Source organism: Acanthochromis polyacanthus, chromosome 5 (assembly GCF_021347895.1).
Source record: "Acanthochromis polyacanthus isolate Apoly-LR-REF ecotype Palm Island chromosome 5, KAUST_Apoly_ChrSc, whole genome shotgun sequence".
Taxonomy (NCBI): domain Eukaryota; kingdom Metazoa; phylum Chordata; class Actinopteri; family Pomacentridae; genus Acanthochromis; species Acanthochromis polyacanthus.
The window spans coordinates 7,459,930-7,484,835 of NC_067117.1; the positions used below are offsets into that span (position 1 = coordinate 7,459,930).

The 24,906-nt window shown below is 39.8% G+C and overlaps 1 protein-coding gene across 2 annotated transcripts in view; it reads left to right on the forward strand.

The window, feature by feature from the left end:
- LOC110956251 (potassium voltage-gated channel subfamily D member 3-like) overlaps positions 1-20,103 on the forward strand; it is a 90,320-nt gene extending 70,217 nt beyond the window's left edge. Inside the window, exons 4-9 of one of the 2 annotated variants that reach the window (XM_051948351.1) lie at positions 6,261-6,362; positions 11,265-11,357; positions 12,274-12,360; positions 12,675-12,934; positions 15,374-15,534; positions 15,729-20,103. In XM_051948351.1, the coding sequence (XP_051804311.1) occupies positions 6,261-6,362; positions 11,265-11,357; positions 12,274-12,360; positions 12,675-12,934; positions 15,374-15,534; positions 15,729-15,796 (771 nt within the window). In that variant the 3' untranslated portion in view covers positions 15,797-20,103. Of the gene's footprint in view, positions 1-6,260; positions 6,363-11,264; positions 11,358-12,273; positions 12,361-12,674; positions 12,935-15,373 lie in introns of both variants that reach the window. The other variant, XM_051948350.1, reaches the window with a different exon arrangement.
- The last annotated feature ends 4,803 nt before the right edge of the window (positions 20,104-24,906 follow it).

Below are 24,906 nucleotides of genomic sequence, written 5' to 3' on the forward strand. Positions count from 1 at the left end.
GAGCAGCTGCTGATAGCTAATTGAGGAGGGAAAAGTGTGATTTGAATCCATAGCGGTATAAAAATCTTTGGTGTGGTTTTCTAATTTGATTTGAATCTGTTGGAACACGGTGGCGTGAACACTTCGATGCGGTCAGGTGTGGCTCAGTTCTGAGGTAGATGCATTTGTCTGGTAAAGACTGAAGTAAAGAGGGGGAAAAGAGCAGATAAATAAAGTGTGTTGTTGTTTTTATAAAATTCATTTTTACTCTGCTGGTTTGCAGATCAAACCACTAACCGCCTCAGTCTCAAACCAGCTTCTGTAATGTTTAAACTCTACGCACCTTTTCAGGGGAGACATAATGAAAATGGGTTTGTTTACCGGCTTAATACCATCAAGAAAGGAACTTTAATTCATGCAAATTTTTACAAATGGTTTGGCAATTCTCATGAAAGACGACACGACTTCATGCAAATGGCTGGAAGCTGATGGTTAATGCACTGAGACCACTTTTCTAAATCATTTCTCCAATCAAATTATGTTTCCGACTAATGAAGTAGTGTACATTATCGTTGTTTGATTATTTTAGATAATCACACCACAGGTACTGCACTGAAATAATAAAAAGTCACTCTGTGATTGCAAATAAAACTTTTTACATAAAATGTTCAATGAAACTTTCATTACATATATTCTATGCCTGTCCATTGACAACACGATAATATTGTTTAGATATGAATATAGGGGCAAGAATGCTTCTGACGGCAGAAGAGATCAGTTTATTAGTATAAAACCTGGAGTGCATTGTGCTTTTTAAAGCTATTTTGATAGTTTTGTTTCTGTACTTATAACAATCATAAGTCTGCTTTAGAGAAATAATACATAATATCTTAGTAATAGTACTGTAGGACACAATGTTGAGTCTGCATCATTAAAACAAAGTGTCTTTTGACAGAACTACATGCCAAATGAATATGTAGAAACTTTTGTGTCCATTTTTTTTCATTTGACACAGATTTGTATGGATTTGGTAATATAATTAGCAGTTTAATTTTTTAAACAAAACATTACAATGCACCAAAAAACATCCACAGATTTTCATGTTTATTTAACCGTATTGATACAAAACCTTGAGCTGAACTACTTAAAGAAACAGAATGAGACTTGTTGCTCTGACACTCCAGCAGTATTTCTGTTTGTCATTTAGTGCTCTACATTTGTTGTACAAGCTACTTTTTATGTGGATTTTGAGGGTTTCCCCCCTGAAGGATTTTCCTCCTTTTAGCAGTGGTTGTAAAACATGTTTTAGGCCGCCATGGCACCGTAAAACTGCTCAGTAAAACTCATGCTAATTAAGTTCTTCGAGCGTTAGCGGCTGCTCGGGCTTACCCATCCCATTAAAGCGGAGAGAGGAGAAACTCTGGGAGACATAACCCACTTTAAAGGAGGAATTCATTTACTAAAACAGTGCTGAGTTGTTAAAAGAAAATTAAAAAGAAATAACATTTTATTGCAGCTTTTTTTTTTTTTTTTTTTTGCTGTAGTCATGGAGGATCTTTCACTAATGCTGATGCTGATATACCAATATTACCAATTTAAAAGCAATTTTTACCAAAATGATTTAATAATCACTACATGCTATTCGTAAATTTGGAATGAGGACCTTTTAAAGTTGAATGAATAGTTGGGGGATCGATGATATTAAAATCATTGAGAAATCTCACCAAAACGTGCATTTACTAGCTGTTGGAGCTTTATTTGACATTATTTCTATCATAGCATGTAGTTGTCTTGATACCATGGACTCTGAATTAGTTTATTTTGTCAATGTAATTATTTCTGAGCCTCTCTTGTTCTTGTATTTTCATGCTGGCTTAAAAACAGGAGGTTTGAAATCCGCTCAAAGTACAGAAAAGACGACAACATAAAAGCAAAACATCAGATGACATAAATAGAATTAAATTAGAGGCTCAGTATTGTAGTTGGGTTTAATAATTTCTAAACACGGACCGTTAATGAGGATTAAAATTAGCATCAAAGGTGATAATATGTGTAAGAAAACAACGGAAAATATATGTAGATCTGGAACAAAACGAGGTTGACCTTCATAGCGTATGGTTGAAAGTTTTTCGTGGTTCTAAACAGTAAGCAATGAAAAAATAACTTTATACAAAAGATGCATCCGCATTACAATGTGGCAACTTACAGTTACTTACAGGTTTCAATTCTTTGCAATCTTCATACACAATAAGAATATTCATCTACATGCATCAACATTCATCTAAACGCAGTGTGATTTACAGGTGCACAGAAAGCCTGGAGCAGAAATCGTGTAATTTTCTGTTCTTACTATATATTTTTCTGGTAAATGCCCACGACTATAAATTGTTGCCAAGTCACCGAGACATTTACTGTGCACCTGTGAGCTGTTTTCATTCACCCGGCACTCCCAGAGTCATATACATTCTTTGTTTTTCCCTTTAGTGTCAGTCTGAAACCAGCACAAGAAGAAGGGGACAAAAAGTCTTTCCCTCTTCCTCTCTGGATTTCGTTTGTCTTCATTCTTCTATAACAACATGCTGCTCCAGGCTCCCATTGCAATTATGTAGTCACCTGGGGATTTGACTTTACAAAAAGGTCTTCTCATGTACCTATCGTAGCTCCTCAGTTAGAAAATAGAAAGTAGAGAATCCAAATTGGATTTAATGATAGTCATTGCCTACTAACTACTGTATTTTGTGCCTCACTCTAGAGTACAGTTTCTCCATTTCATCTTCAGAAAATGCACAGAGACTATTCATAGAAACAACTCCTGTTACAAAGCACCAAAGTCTGATAAGTTTCAAAAAAAAAAAAAAAATTGAAACAGGAGACGACTGGTTTCTGTCTTATTCTTGCACAAATCAGCAGTGCAGCATAGTCACCCTCAGAGTGCCGGTGAGTGTCGAGGCAGTAAATGGACTGAGGTCACACCGGTAATGGGACAGCAAAGTCAAGTGGAGCCACACTGAGAGATGGCAGGTTGTCGAGGAGGGGAAAAAAAGACAAACTCTGAGACCCGAGACGTGAGGACAAAACAAGACGATGGGCGCGAAAGAGAGGAAAGAGAGAAGGAAGCTGGGCAAGAGGGGGGAGAGAGAGAAAGAGGACACAAAGATGAGAGGGAAATCAAAGAAAGGAGAGAGATCTGATTGGGCTATAAGAAAGGAGAGAGAGAGCCAGGACGATGAGGTCTCTATATCGCGGTAGTTTCAAGGCTCACTTGTCTATATGGGGAACATTGTGAGCCTTTTTTCTCTAGTCTGGCTGTCTGACTGTCGGACTGTGGGTGGTAGCATTGGAGTGTGATTTGTGCGGTGAACCGAGACCGCCGATGAAGTAAAATCACCAGAATCTATCATCACCGGGTTTTAGGCCGAGGGTTGACGAGGCCCAGGCTGAACAGACTTGGGTGTAGCTTGGCGTAATTTACCTCAAAGAAGCTCTCCAGCCATGTAATTCTCCCCCATCACCCTTTGGGAGGCATTTACTTCCAGGGAGGAATGTGGCGAACTTGCACCGATACTGATTGGAGGGATTTTAAATTAAAATCTCCACATTTTTACTGCTATTAGTATCAGTCTCAATGGCTTTTATAACAAGTATTAAAAGTATTGAACTGTGTTTTATTACTCCCAACAGCATTTTGTAGAGTCTGTGATTTATACCATACCACGGGTGTATTAAATGTCATTATAATTGAAATGACTCATTCATTCCAGCAGTGGGGAGTCAGACTTCTTGAGACATGATTCAGTCTGGACACACAACGCTTTTGGTTCTTTACAGTTTGAACAAACTTTAACATTAATAGGATAAAAACAGACAAACCTGGAAAGCCATGATTATTGCAGCATAAAAATGGACACTGCAGTTCTCACCTGGAAAATAAATCATTTTTACTGCAGGGAGATGAATTTTGATCCTTCTGTGACACATTCATCAACTATTTGGGGACTCAGCTTTCAACCAGTTTGTCTTCAAATCGGTCTCAGTACTTCAGGCCGACTTTGAAGTTGAACAAAGTGTGTTGCACCTCTGGATTTCATAAAAAGCAGAAATTTCATCAGTTTAGAATGCGTTTCGAATATATATATAAAAAAAAGGTTTCTCAGACAACGGTTTGGGCTCAGCAGAACATCAGCGTAACGGAGAGCTTTTACACTTACAGGAGAATCACAGTTAGTGATGCTTTCATATTTCTTTCCCTTTCTTGTGTCAAGTAGCGCTTTTGATCAATAAGAAAAGCAGGCAGCACACGACACTTCCGAATTTCACTCTTTGACTGAAGCTATGAGGAAAGAGGCAGTCAGCGGTCCTCTCTTTCACACACCGCACACGCACATACACAACCGTTATTATATTTCGGCTCCCAGCATCCCTCACACCTTCACAGGTATCTGCAGTCTGACGGAGCGTTTTTGAAGAATCCAAACTAATTCCATTACTTTTGATTCATGTCCGGGAAGCAGATATTGCTCTGTGCGTCTCCTGTTTGTGAAATGCATTTACAGGGAGGAGAGAGAACAGCAGGACAAGGTTAAAGAAATCGCTCACCTTATGTGTCCACGAGCAGTTGAGGCGGAGATATACAGCCGGCCTAATATCCTCTTCATTTTAAGAAATTCCCAAAACAATTTCTTTCTCATTTCCTGTCTGTGTCCTTTTCTTTGCTTCCTTATCACATCTGTTGTTTAAAGATATTTTATCTTTTTGCAAGCACAAAAGTTCAAACGCAAGGCCGATTTTTACGCACCTTTAAAGAATAAAATACACAGAAGCATTCTAATAAACAGCCCTTGAAATCGAACTAATTTTAAATTCCGCAGATAGGATCGGCACAAATGCAGCGAGCCTTCGATTGCGTCTCCATCCCAGTCTGCAGCAGGACTCTTTAGTCTTTTTTTTCTTCTGGTTAGGCGGGAATCTTCAGTACTTTTCAAAATGATCTGTCGGAAAATGGTTCAGCCTCAGAAGTCCTACAACTCAGAGATGTTCTTCATTCTTTATCTCGATCCTCATTAGCTCCGGTTTGTTCATCTCTCCACGTAAAATTTTGATAAAAACAAACCGAAATGTGAAAAGACAAAATATTAATGGACTGGAAGGAAAAGAGAGAAGCAGTCAAACGTTAGCGTTCCTAAGTGTTGGGATTGATTTTACATATGAAAGTGAAAACAATTAAAAAGTTAAAAGACAACTACATAAAAGTACCATTCCTTGAAAACATCAAAAACACAAAAAAGTGAAGAAAAAACTATGAAACATGAAACAAAGCTGTTTTCATGTGATCTGCACTACACGTCATTACACCACTGATTACATTTCTACAGTTCATTTTAGAAGTGCATTTATTATTCGCTTTATTCCTTTGACTGTATAATACCAAAAACTTAGTGAGAAATAACCAAACACGGGTTTTATCGGGTAAAAACAACAAATTTTATATTGGCACAGCTATAAGAAAGAACATTTAATATTTTTTAAATCAGTTATCAAAATAGTCAGGAACTTTTTGATAGTTTTTGTTCTTATTTTCTTTTGTGCCTTTGGTCTTTAGCTTCTCTCCAGGTGCTGATCAAAAGCCCCTGAGTTTCAGTTTCTTTAAATCCCATGATATTTTACACATTTTAGACATAGTCTGCTTCGGATTTAGTGGCTACAGTCTAGGGAAGGCTCTTGTTCCAAAGCACAAAGCAAAATCCGTGAGGAAAAATACAGAATTTGCTGTTTAACATCTTTTCTAGCCAGAACTTCAGCCTCATTTAACGCTTTTGGGAGAAACCAGGATATAAGCCAGGCCTTACCGCCCAACATTGACTGCTCTTTGGCTAAACAAGAGCAAAATCCCTGCCACAGAAGACTTTGATATCCGTTTAAAGCCAAACGCTTGGATACTGTTATAGCAACATATTTATACACATAGACCTGAAATGAAATGTTCATGGCTCCCAAAAGGGTGTATTGTTTGAGTGTCCGGCTATTTCTGGCTGTATGCAGGAGTATATGCGGGTAAACAGCAGGCAAAAGAAGCTGTAAAATAGATCTCATCCTGCATACACTGGCAGAAAGCGCTTTGAAATAGTGGAGGTAGGAGCAGCGCAGTAGTAGCTGTGAAATTTACTACAGAGCTTGGCTGATGAGTTGGCAGATTCTCACCATTAAATAAGGCATTAGTCATCTCTTATGACCTCCCGCCCACCTTGTCTGATGCTGTGACCTTTTCTTCTTCCCACGTCCAGAAAGCCAGACTGGCCCGGATAAGAATAGCCAAGTCGGGCAGCGCCAACGCCTTCCTCCAGAGCAAGCACAACGGACTGCTGAACGAGCTGCTGGAGCTGACGGTGAGAACGACCTCTGAACCCTCCGAGAGAGGCGCACCAACAGCAAAGTGGGCGCGATGATTCCTGGGAAGTCGTTTCAGATGTGTTCATTAAAAGTGACACGCAAAGCCAGCAGATTGTAATTCAGTACGAGACATTAATCATATTCTTCCTTGTCAAACATACTGTTGCTAATTATTTCAGTTCACTGCAACTCGATAGCGTGGAAGCAACAACTGCACATCAGCAGTACACACACACACACACACACACACACACACACACACACACACACACACACACACACACACACACACACACACACACACACACACACACCCCAGCAAAATGACAACAATTACTGCCATAATTAACCAAAGGACAATTTAAAAGTAATTTAGAGTCTATAAAAGAGCAGCAAAAGTTGGAGTCATTACATTCTCGTTGTTACACGGGGCAGGGGTGATAGCAGAGGAGTTATGCCAATAATCCCCCATGCGAGTGTTATCCGTGTAATCACACAAAGTGCTTTTCCTAGTTGTCTTTCAGTCTGAGACTCGTTTTAATCCACGTCTGTGAAACTGGCAAGCTTAGACCGCAGAAGTGGTTTTTACGTGCTCTTTGACTAGCTCTCGGTGATAATTAGATGGTTAGTGCATTAAAAGAGGCGAACTTCAAAACAAAACTGTGCCAGTGAACAGTGAGTCAGCGGGGAGAAGAGAGAGCCTTTCGGCTAGTTTTAAACTTTGGACAGAGTTTTCAGCCGTTCCTGCTAAGCTAATCATCACCTCAACTCCATGCCTAAAACATGACAATCAATCGTCTTCTCAAGAATACAAATAATCTCATATTTTCAAAATATGAAGATATTCTTTAGTAGTTATTTGTTCTTTTCTGTACATGCAAGCTTCAGCCAACTTTTCCATGCAGTTATCCACCACTGTGCTCTACACTACTTTTACCACTCTTCCCCTTTTTTTTCCCCCCAAAAATTGTCACCACCACGGCAAAAATGTGTTTGGTAATGCATGAGCAAATTGCCTATATCCTTCCCATCCAGTCCATCACTCTTGCTTTCAGTGACACACTCCCCTCCTTGCAGATGGTTACTAAAATCCATTTGGATCTAATCGAGTCCAGTGTGAAAGCTCATGGGTGTCTGGAAGTGGTTAGAATTATCATATAAATGCCATCTGTGAGTGCTGAGCGACCCCCATCCCTCTGCGTGTCTGTGATGAGGCTGCCAGAGTCCTGGCGCATCAAATTACGGTGGTGTCACCGCTGACAGTCTGCCAGTGGTGCTGTGTGGGGATATATGACAGAATGACTGGTTCCCTCAAAGCCTATAGTTAGATTAGAAGTTAACTGCGGGTCTGTTTGCATTTGGGCCTTTATATTTTTTGACTGCCATTTATTTGTCACCCAGATCACAGGCTAATTGTCATAAAGGGGGATTTATTGATAATCCTGTCAAGTTTAATGACAATCTCGCGTAAGAAGGTTTTTCAGCTTTACCCCTTTGGATGCTGTTTGCTTAATTTCCCCTTCTCACATTAGTGTGACAGGATTTGCCCTCATGGTTCGTGTGGTCTTGACCTACTTCCACACATCTGTATTGGTTCCCATAGCTCAGATTTTGGAACTGGCGTTCATTGACAGATGTTTCCCTGCTTGAAAAACAGCCGAATCAATCAGATCTTTGTGGGGAAGGAGTGAGGGACAGGCAGTGGGAATGTCATGTGTCTGTGCCAGTATTGGACAAATGGCAATGAGCAGCAAACAAATGTCAATGGGAAAAGAAAACGGAAGTGGAAAAGGTTGAACAAGGTGTTTGTAACAGCCGCAAGTCTCCAGAATATCCCAACCAGGGCGACCAGTGTCAGTAAACTAGTCAGTCATTCACTTGGCATTTAAAAAATAATCATCTGTTGCCAAATGCTTAAAGTGCATCCACTTATCAACAAGAATGTTTTTTAAAATATGGTAGCTGTATTATTTTACCATTTACTCAGCCACAGAAGTACTGACCTCCAAAGCTCCCAGTCCCACATGTCTTGTTGTTTGTATTCAACATGTGTCAAAACAGAAGATGGCAGGAGGCAGACCCAGACTCAGAGGGACTTCCTGACTATCCCGTAACTTGTTTGGCCATGTGACTGCACACAGCTCTCCAGGAGTTCTGACCTCACAGTAACATCCATCCAAAGCTGAGGCACAGCACTGCGTCCTGAAGCAGTCTTACAGCATAGCGGTGATAACCCTCTGAACCCTGAGCAGTTTCTGGAAGTTTTTTTCCTCTTGCTCTATGGTCTCATTTTTCATCTAAAGTCCTGCAACTCCATGGAAACAGAACAAACATGTCTAAAAGTAGAAAGAACTCAATAATCCTCTGTGCAGTTTAGCATGGCTATAATGACATTAGTCCCAAAAAAAACAAAAACACGGTTCAGTTTCTTTATTTCTGAAACAAATTGGAATCAATATGGACAATATTTAAGTCTACATACATGACCGTTCAAAAGTTTGGGGTCAATTAAAAATGAAAGATCACATTAAATGAATCAGAAATCCAGTCTAGACATTATTAATGTGGTAAATGACTATTCTAGCTGGAAATGGCTGATTTTTAATGGAATATCTCCATAGGGGTACAGAGGAACATTTCCAGCAACCATCACTCCTGTGTTCTAATGCTACATTGTGTTAGCTAATGGTGTTGAAAGGCTAATTGATGATTAGAAAACTCTTGTGCAGTTATATTAGCACATGAATAAAAGTGTGAGTCTTTATGGAAAACATGAAATTGTCTGGGTGACCCCAAACTTTTGAACAGTAGTGTAGGTGTTTACTACTTCCTTTTTTTGTGTTTCTATACTTTCTTGTATCTGCTCTGTGCAAACACAGCCTGCAGTTCAGCCAAAGAGTCCCTGATTTTTGGTCAAATGACTATTGGTTGCAGCTTAGTCAGGAATGGTTTCGTGTTTGTGCCGAGGAGTGCTGAATTTTTACCTTTTTGTAGAATCTGGTTAGAGCAAATATTTTATTTTTAAGTCATGTAGAATACATTGATTTTGATCGAATATCATTTTAAGCTGAGGTTTGGTTAATTTTCTCAAGGAAACAAAAAAAATGTCTGCCATTTTCTTTGTGTTTTTACAGTTTCTTGTTCTGAAAAATACTGTAATTTTGCTGTTATTTTGTTTTGTTTTGCTTGAAAGATAACACGTCTTTCAAACCAACCAGCATGTTTCGGGGTTCAGAGGGTTGACCATCAACTCCTAGTAAGACAGTGATCAGGAGACCTCCCAAGTATGTAAATAGCAGAGTGTCTGATTGCGAACATTAATGTGTTTTCAGATATTATTTACACTACTTGTTATAAATCACTGACTGATTCAAAGACTCCTCTGTAGCAATATGGGATTCTTACAGTGCACATTTACAGCATCAGTTAGATGAAGAGCAGACCGAAAACTACAAATCACAGTCCTGCATTACATCTCCAGGAACTTGACATTTGGGTCACAGATCCACTTTGAGAAGGATGTCTAAAATGCTATTTCCCCAGATGGTAAGAGATCTCTTTAAAGCTGGGGGAAAGAAAATCACATCGGGCAGCTATAAAGTAACAAGAAACATGATTTATCCTGTAAAATCAAATATGATTTGACTGAAACGCTCAAGCAGTGGGAGATAGTCAGCAGGAACATGATACAGCTCAGGTATTTAATTTACCGAGTGAACCAAAAGAGACATCTCCCTGTGCTTTGAAGATAAACATTTTTGAAATTTTCTGTCACATTTATCTTTAATACCGTATACGGTAGTTTGTAGAATAAATATTTAAACAATTAACCTCTCCAAAAACAGCATCACAGCAAACTAGAGTAGGTTGTACTCCATCAGACTCTTCACTTAATGAAGTGGCTCTATATGTATTTTACAGATGGGCTGTAGAAAGGAGTTATGCAGTATAAAGGTCCTCGAGCAAGGGAAATCCACATTTTGAGACTTTAGATCTGTTCTTGTGCCCACTTGACTGTATTGTTCATGTTCCTGGAAGAGAGTTCCCCGAGGGAGAAGATGAGAGTCCTTAGGCTGGATTGCCTCCTACCCAAATCCTCTGAGCAGCAGTGTGTGCTTTGGAGAGAGGAATAATTTGTTTTCAGTTTTCATGTTGCTTGGCAATTGTGATTACTTTGAGAATAAGCTATATTGGTCGCTGGGTTTGAAACCAAATCCCTGTTTGGAAAAATAACAACAAATGCCTCCATAAGTTTCTGCTACTGTTTCTCTCAAACTCTGCTGTTTTCCTTGTGAAGCCTCAGACATCAATAACTATCAAGCTGCCTGGAGCATGAAATAACACTCAGCGGTACCTCTTAGATAATTAAGTAAAAGGCAGGAACACACTGAAAGGGAGGTTATTTTGTTGCTTACTAAGAAACTAACATGACTCGTGACAGAAAAAACAAAAACTGCACAATAGAAACTAAACAAAGCACTTGCCAAGACAGGACCTTAGGCTGAGGGATCAGTTCACACCAAGCAGAACTGTGGTCCATTATGGGACTAATTGGCTAGTAAATGATTTGAAAGCAAGCAGCAGGAGTTATTGCCTACCTGCTCATAATAGAAATGAGAGTGAAATCAACAAGCATGAACCAAGATAGATCAGCTGAAAATGGACGACGTGAAGCAGAACGAAAGCGTCACATCGCTGACTTTTCATTACTGACGACAACGTTCATTTTCTTCAGCAAATATCAAAGACTCGTTTCAGGACCAAGCTCACTATGCAGAGTGATCCATGTCCACGGCTACACCGACAGTCATTTGACAACACCCGCCAATTGTCTCTGTGTGTGTGTGTGTGTGTGTGTGTGTGTGCGCACATATATGTGTCTGTGTGTGTCTAACCAGGGTACAGAAGAGGAAGAACACAAGCTGACAAAGTCCATCTCTCTGTTAGAGAGCCAACACCACCACCTACTGCACTGTCTGGAGAAAACCACTGTGAGTGCACATTTCTCTCTTTTTGCCTGAAATGCCCACGAACAAAACCTGTATTTATACACACAGAACATTTACTTTTTGGTAAAAGAACGCTGGTTAAGTTGAAAATATGTGCTCAGTGTTAAAGGACCCAAGGGAGCTGCCATTAAACATTGAACATGTTATGCTACTCGCACCTTGTTTTGTTTTCCAAATGTTCCCAACTCAGGAAGCTGTTTTTGACACCAACTTACCCTGTAGCTCCCAAATCTCCCAAAACAGATCTAAGCGGAGTCTTGAGGGAGTTTCACCGCTGTCAAAGATATCTGTCGCTGTGAGGTTTTCCCTCTTGTCAAATCTGCTTCGAAATGAGATGGAGGCAAGAATCAAATTCCTTGAAAAATGCTGCAGAATGTTTACAAGACAGTTCTTGTGTAATTCAGAACTGGTCCAGCTATACAGCAACTTGCAGGAGGTTAAAGCTCAGCTGTGGCCCTAAGCTAGACCTGATTAGTGTTCCGGTGAAACACAGTTAACTGCAAATAAATGTGCTGTCTGAGCTGTCAACACCAGAGCAGGGATCTGGTGACTTGGTCCAACATTGATAATGAATTTGCCTTCAGACTTCTGAGAAAAAGGTAAAAAATAATCTCTTGAGTTGTTGTTTTTTCCTATTTGGCAAACTATGTCTACTTGTGACAGTTAATTATCACCATTAGGCAACAGTGTTCGCAGCATTTTTCATCAACTGTACGTTATGTGATTCCTTTCAGTCTGTGTGAAGTTAATGAAGCAGCAACACCTTTGCTCAGAATTACAGTTATAAAAGTTTGACATAGAGCGGACTTCAAAAGAACAAGCACTGTATAACGTTTGAAATGTTAGAAATCCATCAAATTATCTTAACTGCAGAAATGTGTCTTTATGTTAAACGTAGCATTTGAGGACACAACAATGGGATTTAAGTGATCTTGTGACTTTGACGCAGATGACAGCTAATAGCAGTAACAACCAGCAACTCAAGGTTAGTCATGAGTCTGCACACAGTTCTAACTTTTTAAAGCTTTTATAAAACTACTGTTGCAGCACATTTTGGGTGCAAAACACAAAACATCTGTCAGCCAGGCAGACAGTGTAAATGGGCCATGCACATGCTTCTGTGGATGATGATTTATGCTACTAGTTTGTTTTATAGGTACTTTAAATCTGTTTTGGAGCATGTTTGAAATCATTTATCACTCCAGGCATCAAATCCTGTTACTCTGTTATATATATTTACTTGCTTTGTGTTCTTCTTTCCCCTTGTCTTTTTTTCTGAAACCATATTCTTCTCTCCAGGCTCATGAGTTTGTCGACGAGCAGCTGTTTGAGCAGAACTGTTTAGAAACAGCGCTGCAGACCTTTCCCTCACGCAGCCCCTCCGTGTCCGACCACGACAGCCCTGTAGGCGGCTGCTGTGGCCGGAGGGAAAGGAAAAACAATCCTCTGCCCAACACCAGCCTGCTGACCGCCCATCCCATCCCGACACACCAGGGCCCGCTGCAGGAGCTCAGTGCCATCCACATACAGAGCGGCGACCCGCTGTCACACACTGCCAGGTGAACATCAACGGCACAGACACAACAGCAGCATCAGAGGTGTTTTCTTCTTCTGAAGTTTTGAGCTGCATCTCTGAGCAACACTTTACTTCCAACCGACAGTGCAGAACTTCTGTCTCCCTCACCAGGCAGTGAGAGTAACTACACAAACACCGTCGATTGCTTCCTTTTTTTAGACTGTGATCCTTCCTCTGAACTCAGAGTTTCCGTTTAATCTGGAGCATCAGAAACTTTTCTTGGACCCTTTCTGGCTGCTGTAGCCTACTTTCTCTCCATCACCACAGTTGCTCCTCTCTTCGGTTCTGGCAAACCAGTCTTTGCTCAGAAGCATAAAAGGCTTCACTGTCAGGGCACCAGATTTAGAGAACTTGGATACACATTTAGATGTAAAACTCCCACACTTTAGCTGTAAACCCCTCATTTGGCATCTATAAACGGTAGAGCCTTTGAATAAATGGTAATAAAAAAAATAAAAAAAATGAATAAATGGTAGTATACTTGTACTCATGTATCATCATATATTGGATGACAATATAATAATAAACAGATGTAATTATATAACAATATGTCCACATAGGAGGAGCTGTAATCATTATTAAATGATGCAGAGTAACAAAAACTTTAAAATATCCTTTTAGTTTCCTACAGTTGAATGTGTGTATGAATTGTATATTGTGGAATTGTATAGAAGCGAGATTGGGAGACTTGATGAACAGTGTTACTAAAAATTTCAGCAAAGAAAATATGCATTAACATCAGCAATGTGGGCAGATTTCAAAACAACCACAAACTAAATTAATGTTTTTTGCATATTTCTGTGGTAGCAGAGTTGTCAGAAAACAATATTTTAAAGCATTAGGAAATAATTGAACAACTACATAGATGCCATTTATGGTGAGAGGCTCATAAAGCAAACCTGCAGCGAAAGGTGGCAAAATGTTGAATATTTAAAGAGACACGAGAGGGCAGTGTAGGATCATTTTAACAGAACTTGTAAAATAGGCAGATTGAACAGATTATGTAACAGTAGCACACAAAAAGATTCATTTTAATATACTTTGGTTATGAGTGGATCTCTTTGAGCAGCAATAGAGGGAAAATATGGAATGTTTTTCATGTTTTAATTATTTAAATTTACCGTGCCTGAATAATGAATATTTTCAGGCAAAATAGGTTTTTGTCATTGGACGTCATTATCACAGCCTGGAGTCTCTCTTGTCCCAAGTGGGTTCAGAGACATGTACTTTTCTTTTATGGAAAAGCCCCACATACATGTAGGACTTAAAATACGGTCATAACCCCATATACTCCTGAGCATTAGTCTGCATGTACAGAGTTCAGGGGTTTCATTGACGACTTCTTCAGAAGAAACAAACATCTTCATTTTTAAGTCCTAAAACTACAACCACACAACAGAAATGTCAAGAATACAGTAGCTGTTGTTAGTCGCAATTATGAGTACTGTTCATGTGTTGGCTCTATTGTTGTGATGGAGAGATATCACAGAGAGGAGGATCATTTTGGAGGCAGTACATTCCATGCTGGCAGATTTCTTTTTGTAGGAAACAGATACACTGGAGAATATGAATTCTGTATTAGAGCTACAGTTACTGATTATTTTTGCTTTCCTGAATAATTTAATGGTTATTTTTACACTGATTAAATGATAAATAGAGACAGAAAATGCCAACAGGATGGCTGAAAAGTGCTGCTTTGCAAATGTAAGTATCAATAAACAGGTGCTCTTTGGGTCTGAAGCAGCGTTCCTTGCTATGTTTTCGATGTAATTTACTGATCACAAAACAAAGCACAGGTCTAACTTTTTCTCTTCTAAAAGAATGAGGCCAAGGTGACATCTTGAAGTTTCTTTTGTTAATATAAACAGCTTAGAACAAGAAAAGTACTCAGAGAGCGCAGTATTCCACCAAGGCCGATCAGTCATTGTATGATTTTCGACGGCTATGTCCTGATAAGTCAGCAGCGGTGGATTTGTAGTAGGATCACAATCATGTGATCATCAGCAGGAAGCTGGCACAGTGTTCACTTGTTGTCATGGTTACAGTGACACAGAAATCTTTAACAAATCTGTGGATCCAGACTGTAAGTCACATCACTGCCAAAATGTAATCAGGTGGTCCTTGAGTCATTTCTGACCTTCCCTAGAAGTTTCCTCCAAATCCATTTTTGAATAATGTTCCACACAGACCAACAAACGTACGCTGACTGTCACACAACTCCGTCGCATTCCTTGGCAGAGTAATGACTTAAAGCAACAATCCTTCACAATTTAGACACTGTAATTGTGGAATATTTGCCAGTTTTGCTGAAACAACAAGTCAGTCATACCTAATATTAGTCTATCAATTAAATATCGGTGTGTGACAGTGGATATTAACTATACATTATCATCAGGTGTCTCTTTTTTTCCTCTCATAACAGCCGCTCAAATCTCAACCTGAAAACCGGCGACAGCAGCAAGATAAACTGCAAAGGCGGCCGTATCACTACAGCAATCATCAGCCTCCCGACTCCCCCCGCTTTAACCCCGGATGGCGACGGCCTCCACGGACCCCCACAGCGCAGGCCGCCCCCGCCTCCAGGTAACCCTCCACCCCCAGCATCCAGACCACGACGAGCTCAGCTGGCATCAACATTGTCAAAGTCTCGGCTTTGTAACTCTCTGGCTGATAGAAGTAACTCAGCAGGAGAAAGGAAAAGAAGGAGAAGAAGAGAAGAGGAGGAGGAGGAAGCAGGTAACACTCGAATGACGGATGCATCGTGTCTCCTCTTACAGGGTCAACGAAGAGAGAGCTGAACTCCAGAGGAGTCACCAGGTACAGAGACGGAGGTAGAGGACTGTAGATATGTGAACTGAGAATCACGCACTTGTCATGTTGTGTATGTACTGTAGATACGGAGTGAATTGCTGCATTTCTAATAGTTTCTAACAACAGTACACATGTTTTACAGGAACAGTACTGTGGAAAAGATTGAAAAGCATCGTGCAATTAGCATAAACATCAGCACACACCGTCGGCATACCACGAATTCACAGTGAAACTGTGAAAAGGATGTTTGTAGACTTTAAATATTGAGGAAAGATACAGATGTGGACTGTGTTTGCTGGAATTTGATTGGTCTTGTTTGTGTTACGTGTTGTTTGTCTTAAGAATTTTGAGGAACAAAAAAGAATTAAAAGTGTTTTAGTTTTCTTTACAGCATCATTTGAAGGAGTCACAGTTCCCGATGCTGCTAATACCATTGCTGAAATGTGTGTTTCATTTGTCAAAGACTGTAAAAAAGTGTTTTTCTTGTTTTTCTGTTGGTTATTTGTACCAATTCATTGTGTTAAAGGCTCAAACCAAACTGTACTGTTTAGTTGCTTCTTACTGGGAACTGACTGCATGGGTGGAGGCTGATTGTCTTTACAATGAGGTGAAACAAACGGTGGTTAAAAACTGAGCTGACCACAACATTACTTTGAAGTGAAGGTTTGATATTTGGATCAAAGGATGAGGCAGGACTCGTTCTGTATGCATCTTTTTGTGCTTTTTACATATCACATGAAAATACCAAAACCAACCACTTCTCCTTTGTGACTTGTTTGTGTTAATTTTTTTTTTTTGCTGTTTTTGCTCAAATGCAACAAAAATAATAATTTTATTGGTTGGAACTACTTTGTGGCAGATGGATGCATATTTCAAATATTGAGTGTTTGCAGTAGCACAGCAGTGTACTGTAAGTAGGACTCGGTGTCAGAGCCCATGTTAATAGTGATCAACAAACATGTCACCCAGGGAAACGATGTGGTTCACTGATAGGTTTAGAAAAAGAACACTCGCCTAATGTCTGTTCCTGAGTGAAGGAGAAGCAGAGGAGGTCGGCGAAAACAGCAGCAGAGACTCTCGCACTGAGCTGAAATGAAACAAATGCACATAAATGATGTAAATAACCTTAAAGAAATACTTAGTTGGTGTTTGTTTGTTTGTTTTGTTTGGTGAAAGCACCAGACTGCACATTTACTATTAAAGTACTGTCTCCGTCTCGGACCAACAGTTTCAAACGGGCACACTCGACGAGACTGAGCACCACAACAGAGCAGAGGAGCTCCGGTTATAAATCACACAGAGGGATCTTTTGATAATGAAGCCGTTACTTCACTCTATCTTTACGTAGCAGATTTGCTGCAACATTAACCTTCTGAACCCCAAAACCTGCCACAAGGTTTGAAAATCATGTTGTCCTTGAGCCACATTACATTTGTCAGCAGCACAAACTTGGAAAAACAACGGAATCCCAGCTTGAAATTGTAATATTTCATCAAACTTACTTTATTTTACTTTTTTTCTTTAATTGCTAAAATAGAACTTTTCCTCCAACAAGATTGAGTATTTTTAAAAAACTCATCACGACTCAACTAGAACAAGTTAAAAACAAGAAAAGCACTCAGAGAGAGCAGCACTCTGCCAAGGCTGCTCATTCATCGGATCATTTCCGACGGCTGAAATCTTTTTAAAAAATTGCGGCAGAAATGGCGACAACATAGAATGTGGCCATTAAATATAGAGTTACCCACAGACGTGTACGTTATGTACGGATACCAAATCACGTGACCTAAATATGTAGCGGGTGGCAGGAATTGACGGGACTCAGAAAGATTCCCACAACTTAATCAATTGTTTCTTGTATCATTTCAGATGGATAAGTCCCGATAAGTCGGCAAGTGGATTTGTAGTAGGATCGCAATCATGTGATCGTTAGCAGGCAGCTGACATAGTGTTCACTTGTTGTCATGGTTACAGTGAGGCTGTGATGTTATCTTGCAGTGATAAAGAAATCTTTAACAAATCCGTGGATCCAGACTATAAACCACATCACTGCCAGAATGTAATCATGTGGCCCTTGTGTCATTTCTGACTTTGCCAGAAAGTTTTATTGAAATCTGTTAATCCGTTTTTGAGTAATGTTGCGCACAGACAGACAGACGAACAAATGTACGCCGATGCATAATAACTCCACAGTGTTCTAGAGTAATAAAATAAGTGTAGCCGCCCCTTTTGCTCCAACAGTGGTAACACCTTCGGCTACTTACACATTCATTCCATTTTTTTTAAGTGAATAATCTAAGAAATTCAACTTTCACCTTTTTTTTAAATTCATGACTTTAAACTCTTGTCATACTGCACAAAGACATTTTGGAGTTCTGTCTGTTCTCTCTGCTTGTACTCGTGTTTATGCTGTTGCCATAGAGGTGCAGGGCTTCATATTTCAGTGAAAATTTTGCCTACGTTGAGTAGAAATGCCTTTACAAACTGCTTGGGGTTCAGATGTTTAATGTGCAAAACCTCAAAAGATGCCCCTTTAAGTGAATAACAGTATTTTACTAATAAAAAAATTTAAAAACGTGTGTGACAGAAAATAGAATAAAAACGTGGCTGTGTTTATATACATTTTATAGGTGCTTAATATTCTCTTGTGGAATATTAAAAGGCTACAACTGTTGTGCTGCCTTTACTCATCTTGAAGGATATTCAATAAAAACGATTACCGTGCGCATTTATCGTGAATATTTTAGACATGCCAAGAAGGTTGAGCACCACTGTGAACAAACGGCCACACGGATCATCACGGAAATAGAGCAAATTTATGTTCAGTTGAGTTGTTTCACACTAAAACTTGACACTAAGTCATTTGTAGAGCTTTTAAATGGAAAGAAAATGGTAAAATATGCAAATGTACAAATTGTTTTGGGGGCATCTTGTCGTTCCGTCTTATCTTAGATCATCTTCTCACATTGTTTTTTCTACGAAAGGGGAAAACAAAGCAGTCAAGACAATGCAACCCTCTGTGCCATTGCTCCTTTGTTTGGATGCTTTTTGAGTTAAAGAACAAATCTACAGGCGCCCAGATCTGTTCCCTTCGGTTTTTGTATTTTGTGCCTCAAGTTAAACTTAATGCCAAAAAAATTGTTATGAATTTCTCATACAAAACTGACTAAACACACATTTAAATGTATTTTTAAAGATTTATAAAGAAATTTAAATGTATACAAAAGAACAAAAGTTTCACAGAAGACTCAATTCCCGCTTCGTCTTTGTCAAACATTTGGACCGCCAATGCAACTTTTCTTTGCATCAAATTTGCTTAAGCAGCGACAACAAGCAACAGCAAGAAGTTCTAAATGTGCTTTGGAACAACCATACGAGCTGAAAATGCAAGAAAATGCCAGAAAATAAGCCTTTATGCTGGGATTGTTTGTCAAAGAATTAGTCCAAAAATCAATAATAAACTGATCTGCTCACACAGTCTCACAGATGCTCACAAGGTGGCAGCAAAGATACGTTCTGGCCCTGAAACAAAACAGAAAATGAGCCCTTATAGTCAGTCTTTTTTATGAGACTTCTAGATCAACCTGCTGCACATTGTTGCTCACTTGAACTTAGATGGCTGTTGTTTGGATAGTTTGTGACTATTTGCCATGTGTGCTATATTTATCTATCAAATAAACACTGTCTTTATTTGTCTTTTGGTTTCTTTGGTTTTGCTAAAGTGGATGATTTTACTTTGTGTGTTTTTTCCAATCACAAAGTACCAAGTGAAGTTTTTTTTTTTTGCTGTATTGGTATATCTTGTGTTGCAGTTCTGCATTTTGTCTTGTTTTAAAACTCTACTGTGCCAAAACGGTCACTTTCCATCCACCGTAAGAACAAATAAAGTAGTGACACTCTTTATGCTGCTTTACAAAACATGACAAACCCTTTAGATGTTTGTTTGTTTTTTTTTAGTCACACTGTTGGAGCTGAAAACATCAGGGGTCGCCTCAGTCATGGTGTTCTTCACTTGGGTCTTGGTTCCCACTGAAACAGTATCTACACATTAGGGCTTTTCAACTGTATCTTTTTTTACGTTAGAGAAAGCACCCCTCTCACACCAGAGTGACTATTAATGCACAATGATACTGGTGTCATTATATGATGGACTTGACTTCAAAGGCATTGTTGGGGTCACTTTTTTTAAAAGTCTTGGCATCGCTGTTTGTGTTGTTTCTTATCTTTTTCTCCTTTCAAACTGAGCTTTTCTGTCTGTTTGCTGTGTACACAGTATTCTGTCAGTTTGTTTGTTATAACAACTATGGAGTGTCAGATGACAATTAAAATCTGCCACAACAATCGAGTCTTCTTGTTTCTTCTGTCTCCAGTCACTGATTAAGAATATTTACATAGAAATGTTTAAATTTCTATTTATCCATTCATTGTCTTTACACCGCTTTATCCTCACTAGGGTCCCGGGGGGTGCTGGAGCCTATCCCAGCTGACTCGGGCAAAGGCAGGGGACACCCTGGACAGGTCACCAGTCTGTCACAGGGCTACATATACAGACACACAATCACACTCACATTCACACCTATGGGCAATTTAGAGTAACCAATTAACCTCAGCATATTTTTGGACTGTGGGAGGAAGCCGGAGTACCCGGAGAAAACCCACGCATGCTCAGGGAGAACATGCAAACTCCATGCAGAAAGATCCCGGGCTCAGGCCAGGACTCGAACCGGGGATCTTCTTGCTGCAAGGCGAAAGTGCTAACCACTGCTCCACTGTGCAGCCCTAAATTTAAATTTATTTTGATTTATTTTTTGAAATCTCAATGTAGCTCTGATTTTAAGAGCTAGGGCGTGGGGTGAAAATTCAATAAATCTGGAACATTGACACTGGCTTTGCGAAATGAAGTTTATGATTAATCCCATAAATGAGCAAGAAAAGAAAGCAGTACTCTGCTCAGTCCTTGTATGATTTCCGACTAACAAGTCCCGACAAGTCCGCAGCGGTGGATTTGCAATAGGATCGCAATCATGTGATTGTCAGCAGGCAGCTGACTTAACGTTCACTTGTTGTCATAGTTAAGGCTGGGTTATGCTTTCCACACAAACGAGCCGAGCGGAAATGAGATGCATGGAAATCTGCTTGAGAGACCATGTGTGACTTTATACTCCATGTGGCGTCTACTTCCAAACTGCAGGGGGCAGTGTATGGCAAGCACATGTCTACCTAGTCTACTCTAGGACTAAACTGGAGTAGAAGAAGTTTGCCATTGTTTACACCACTTACAACATGGCATTTTGCCAGATAGTTGCATTTCAGCAGTTACCCTGTTCTTCTGCCAGCTTTTCGCGTGTCTCCATCCACATCACTGCCAAAATCTAATCACATGGTCCTTATGTCATTTCTGACCTTCCCTGAAAGTGCCATCCAAGTCCGTTAGTCCATTTTTGAGTGATGTCGCTGACAGACAGACGCCAATTGTCACATAACTCTGCCACTTTCCTTGGCGGAGTAACAAATCATCAATCATTTTTTGGCTCTAAACTGTACACAGATTAAAAGTTCAGTGTATTTTAGGTCTTTTGTCACCACTGCTGAAAGAACAAAAACACAGCAAGCAAACGAAATGTGTTTAAATTAATGCTACAATAGATCATTTCAGCATCAACACTGATGTCCACGGTCCCAATGGCAGGATGTGCATTATAAAGTAAGACAAATTACGTCCAATACAACCTGCTGCAACTCATGCAGTTGTCAGTTTTCATCACAAATTGACAAGAGAAGTCTGTCTGTTAGAACACAATTTACTTTCATTTAAGGGTTCTTGGATGCGTCCCGATTTTGTTGTTTCTTTTCGTTATTATTTTTATTTAAAGAAACATTTCTCCACATGTACTCCACATGTGTACAACAAAATGAGCAACAGGAGAGAAACCCAATGAAAAACAAGATTTCGTTGCAAAAAGAAACTCCGTGTCAGTTGTTTCACCACAAAGCTCTGCATCAAGAGAGCAAAGCCAGATCTGACCACCATCCAAAGTAAATAACTATTTTGGATGCCTCTGACAGTCAGTGTACACAGCCTGAAAAGAGTTCCAAACTGTTTTGTTTTTTCAAATAATTGTTGTTTTTGGTGCAGATAGTTCTCTCCAAAGTCACATCAACCATTGAGGAATGAATAACTCTTTCCAAATAGTTACTGGAGCGATCTGGTGAAAATGTGTTAGTTTTTCTTTTTATTCCATTGCATTATATTCTTTTACAAATCATGCAGTCCTCGTTGAAAAGAAATGTCGGTCATCTGTCTGACTGTTTACTGCTATAGCTGTCCAGTTTAGTCATTTATTAATACCTTATAAACATGTACAACTTTGGACAAGATGAGGCACAACTCTATATAAAAGCTTCTATTCATCTATCAATTATCCAAACCTGCTCTGTTGTATAAAGGCTCACAGGGAGCTTTAGCTTCTGTCCTCTAACATTGGGCAAGAGGTGGGATGCATCCTGGAAGGGTTATCAGTCTATTAGGGAGCTAACCCAAAGCACCAGACAACAATGCATGCTCACACCTTCACCTGTGGCAATTTAGAATCACAGCTTAACCAAATGTGCATGTCTTTGGACTTTGGGAAGAAGATAGGGGAGGATACTTAAACTCCAGACATAACTACAGCAGACAAACAAGTTCAAACCCAGAACTGTCTTGCTGTGAGGTACTACTGCTGAGTATTAACTTACTATTGCTCAGAATTTAAGCACAGCTCCATGATTTGTTCGCATTTAATTTGAAGGTGTCAAGTCCTTCAGTTCCGAATGCATAAATCTTGGCTGTGACAAACACATAAATTAGTTAAACACTTGTTCATATGCTGCTTATGCTGAATAGCAAAAGCGTTACCAGCGTCTTACATTGCTATGAAAGCATGTGCCTGCACATGGAAATGTCTCAGCAGATGATTGCGTATGTCAATCATTTGTATTAAATTTCTCTGGGTCTCTTTCTCCTGATGCAACACTTGATAACTTAGACTGCAATCCTAACATGTAATATGAAAGATAATCCAAACTGAGCTCATAAAATAAGGCAGTATCATAGCATGATTAAACCTCACAAACCAAGAACCTTAAAAGGAGAAAGTAATGAAGAACTTACATGCACAAAGAAAAATGTAAATGCTGTAATTTAATATGATGCAGAGTCCGAGGCACGTTCTGCTTTCTTTCATGTCTTTAACCAGGTGTTCCTCTGTCAGCTTCCTCTCAGCCACATGTGTGATCCTGACCATGTTTCACAGCTTCAGACCCATCATTAGTGGTCGTCTGGCTGACGTCATCACACACAGAGACCAGATGATTCACACACTCTGACTGAGTCTGCGTGCAGACAAACGCCCAAACATCCAACTTACTAATCAGCCTCATTCTTGGGGGGAGAGGTAACAGCTATTTCAGTAGTGAGCAGTCATCTGAAATGAACTTATTCACATGGGTTCAACCTTTGTGCTTTCAGAGTCAAGTCGCTGAATTAGATTTTGTTGCCTGTTGTTGGGTCGAGAGAGCATCGGAACAAGACTTATTCTGATGATGAATTCAAGCTTGATGTCTCTCTACCACTACATATTAAATGTTTAGCAAATAAAGCAAATGGTTTGAGTGGGGAACTAATAACAGACGCGTGAAGGAAAAGGATAGACGTTTGAAACTGTGGTCAGAAAAGTTACTTTTAGCTGTGTAATGATGCATCTAAACCTTTAGATGGCAGCGGACTAACATCTTTAGTGGATACAAAGATACTGTACGGAAGGTCAGAAATGAGCACACAGTACCTTATCCAATAAATTAGACCCATGTGTCATTTTGCATCGAATGCAATGCAGCATGTACAACATGCAATCAATCAGATCAGCTTGTAGCAAATAGTAATGTTTTTTCCACACCTAATTTACTACATTAATGATTGCATTGCTGTGTTCACAAAATCCAGTTCATGTTCAGGGACAACTATACAAACTCCATAAAGAGAAAATAACTGACTGGAATTTCTCTTTTTCTTTTAATCTTTTCTAATTACATAATCCATCCATCCATTATCTATACAGTGCTTAACCCTCATTGGGGTCACGGGTCATGGGTCATGGGGGGCTTCAGTCTATCCCAGATGACTCCAGGTCACCAGTCTATCACAGGGCTACACATAGAGACAAACACTGATGCTCTGTACAAGAAGGACCAGAGTCGCCTCCGCCTTCTGAGGAGGCTGAGGTCCTTCGGAGTGTGCAGACCTCTACTAAGGACTTTTTATGACACTGTGGTAGCCTCTGCTTTCCTCTACGCTGTCGTCTGCTGGGCCCCGGGCAGCACAGAGCGGGACATGAAGAGACTGAACAAGCTGACCAAGAGGGCCAGCTCTGTCCTGGGACTCTGTGACGGATGTGGGCGAGAGGAGGATGTTGACCAAACTCTCATCCATCATGGACAACAGCTCCCACCCACTGCACCGGACTGTAGTGGAGCTGAGCAGCTCCTTCAGCATGAGACTCAGACACCCTCAGTGCAAGAAGGAGCGCTACCGCAGGTCCTTCATCCCCACTGCCATCAGACTGTATAACACTACTGTGTAGTTGTTATTATGTGCAATATTTATTATCTTGTACTTGCACTTTCGTGACTTTTTGCACTCCTCTGTTTTTTGTTCCTAAGAGCCCTGTAACAGTAAATTTCTCCTTTGTGAGATCAATAAAATCTATCTTATCTTATCTTAATCACACTCATATTCATACCTATGGACAATTTAGAGTTACCAGTTAATCTCAGCATGTTTTTGGACTGTGGGAGGAAGCCAGAGTACTTGTAGAAAACCCACGCATGCACAGGAAGAACATGCAAACTCCATGCAGAAAGATCCAGAGATCTTTGAGCTGTGAGGCGACAGTACTAACCACCGACCACTTTGCAGCCTAATTACATAATACCTTCTAAAATTGCAATCCCATTTTTGTTACAGATTAGTTGCAGATTACTTAATTGACTAAACAATCAATTGCCATACATACATTTCATCAACTGATCTGTAAAATGTCAGAAAACTGTGAAAATGCCAATCACAGCCTTTCAGAGCTAAACAACACCACCCTTTGTCTAAAC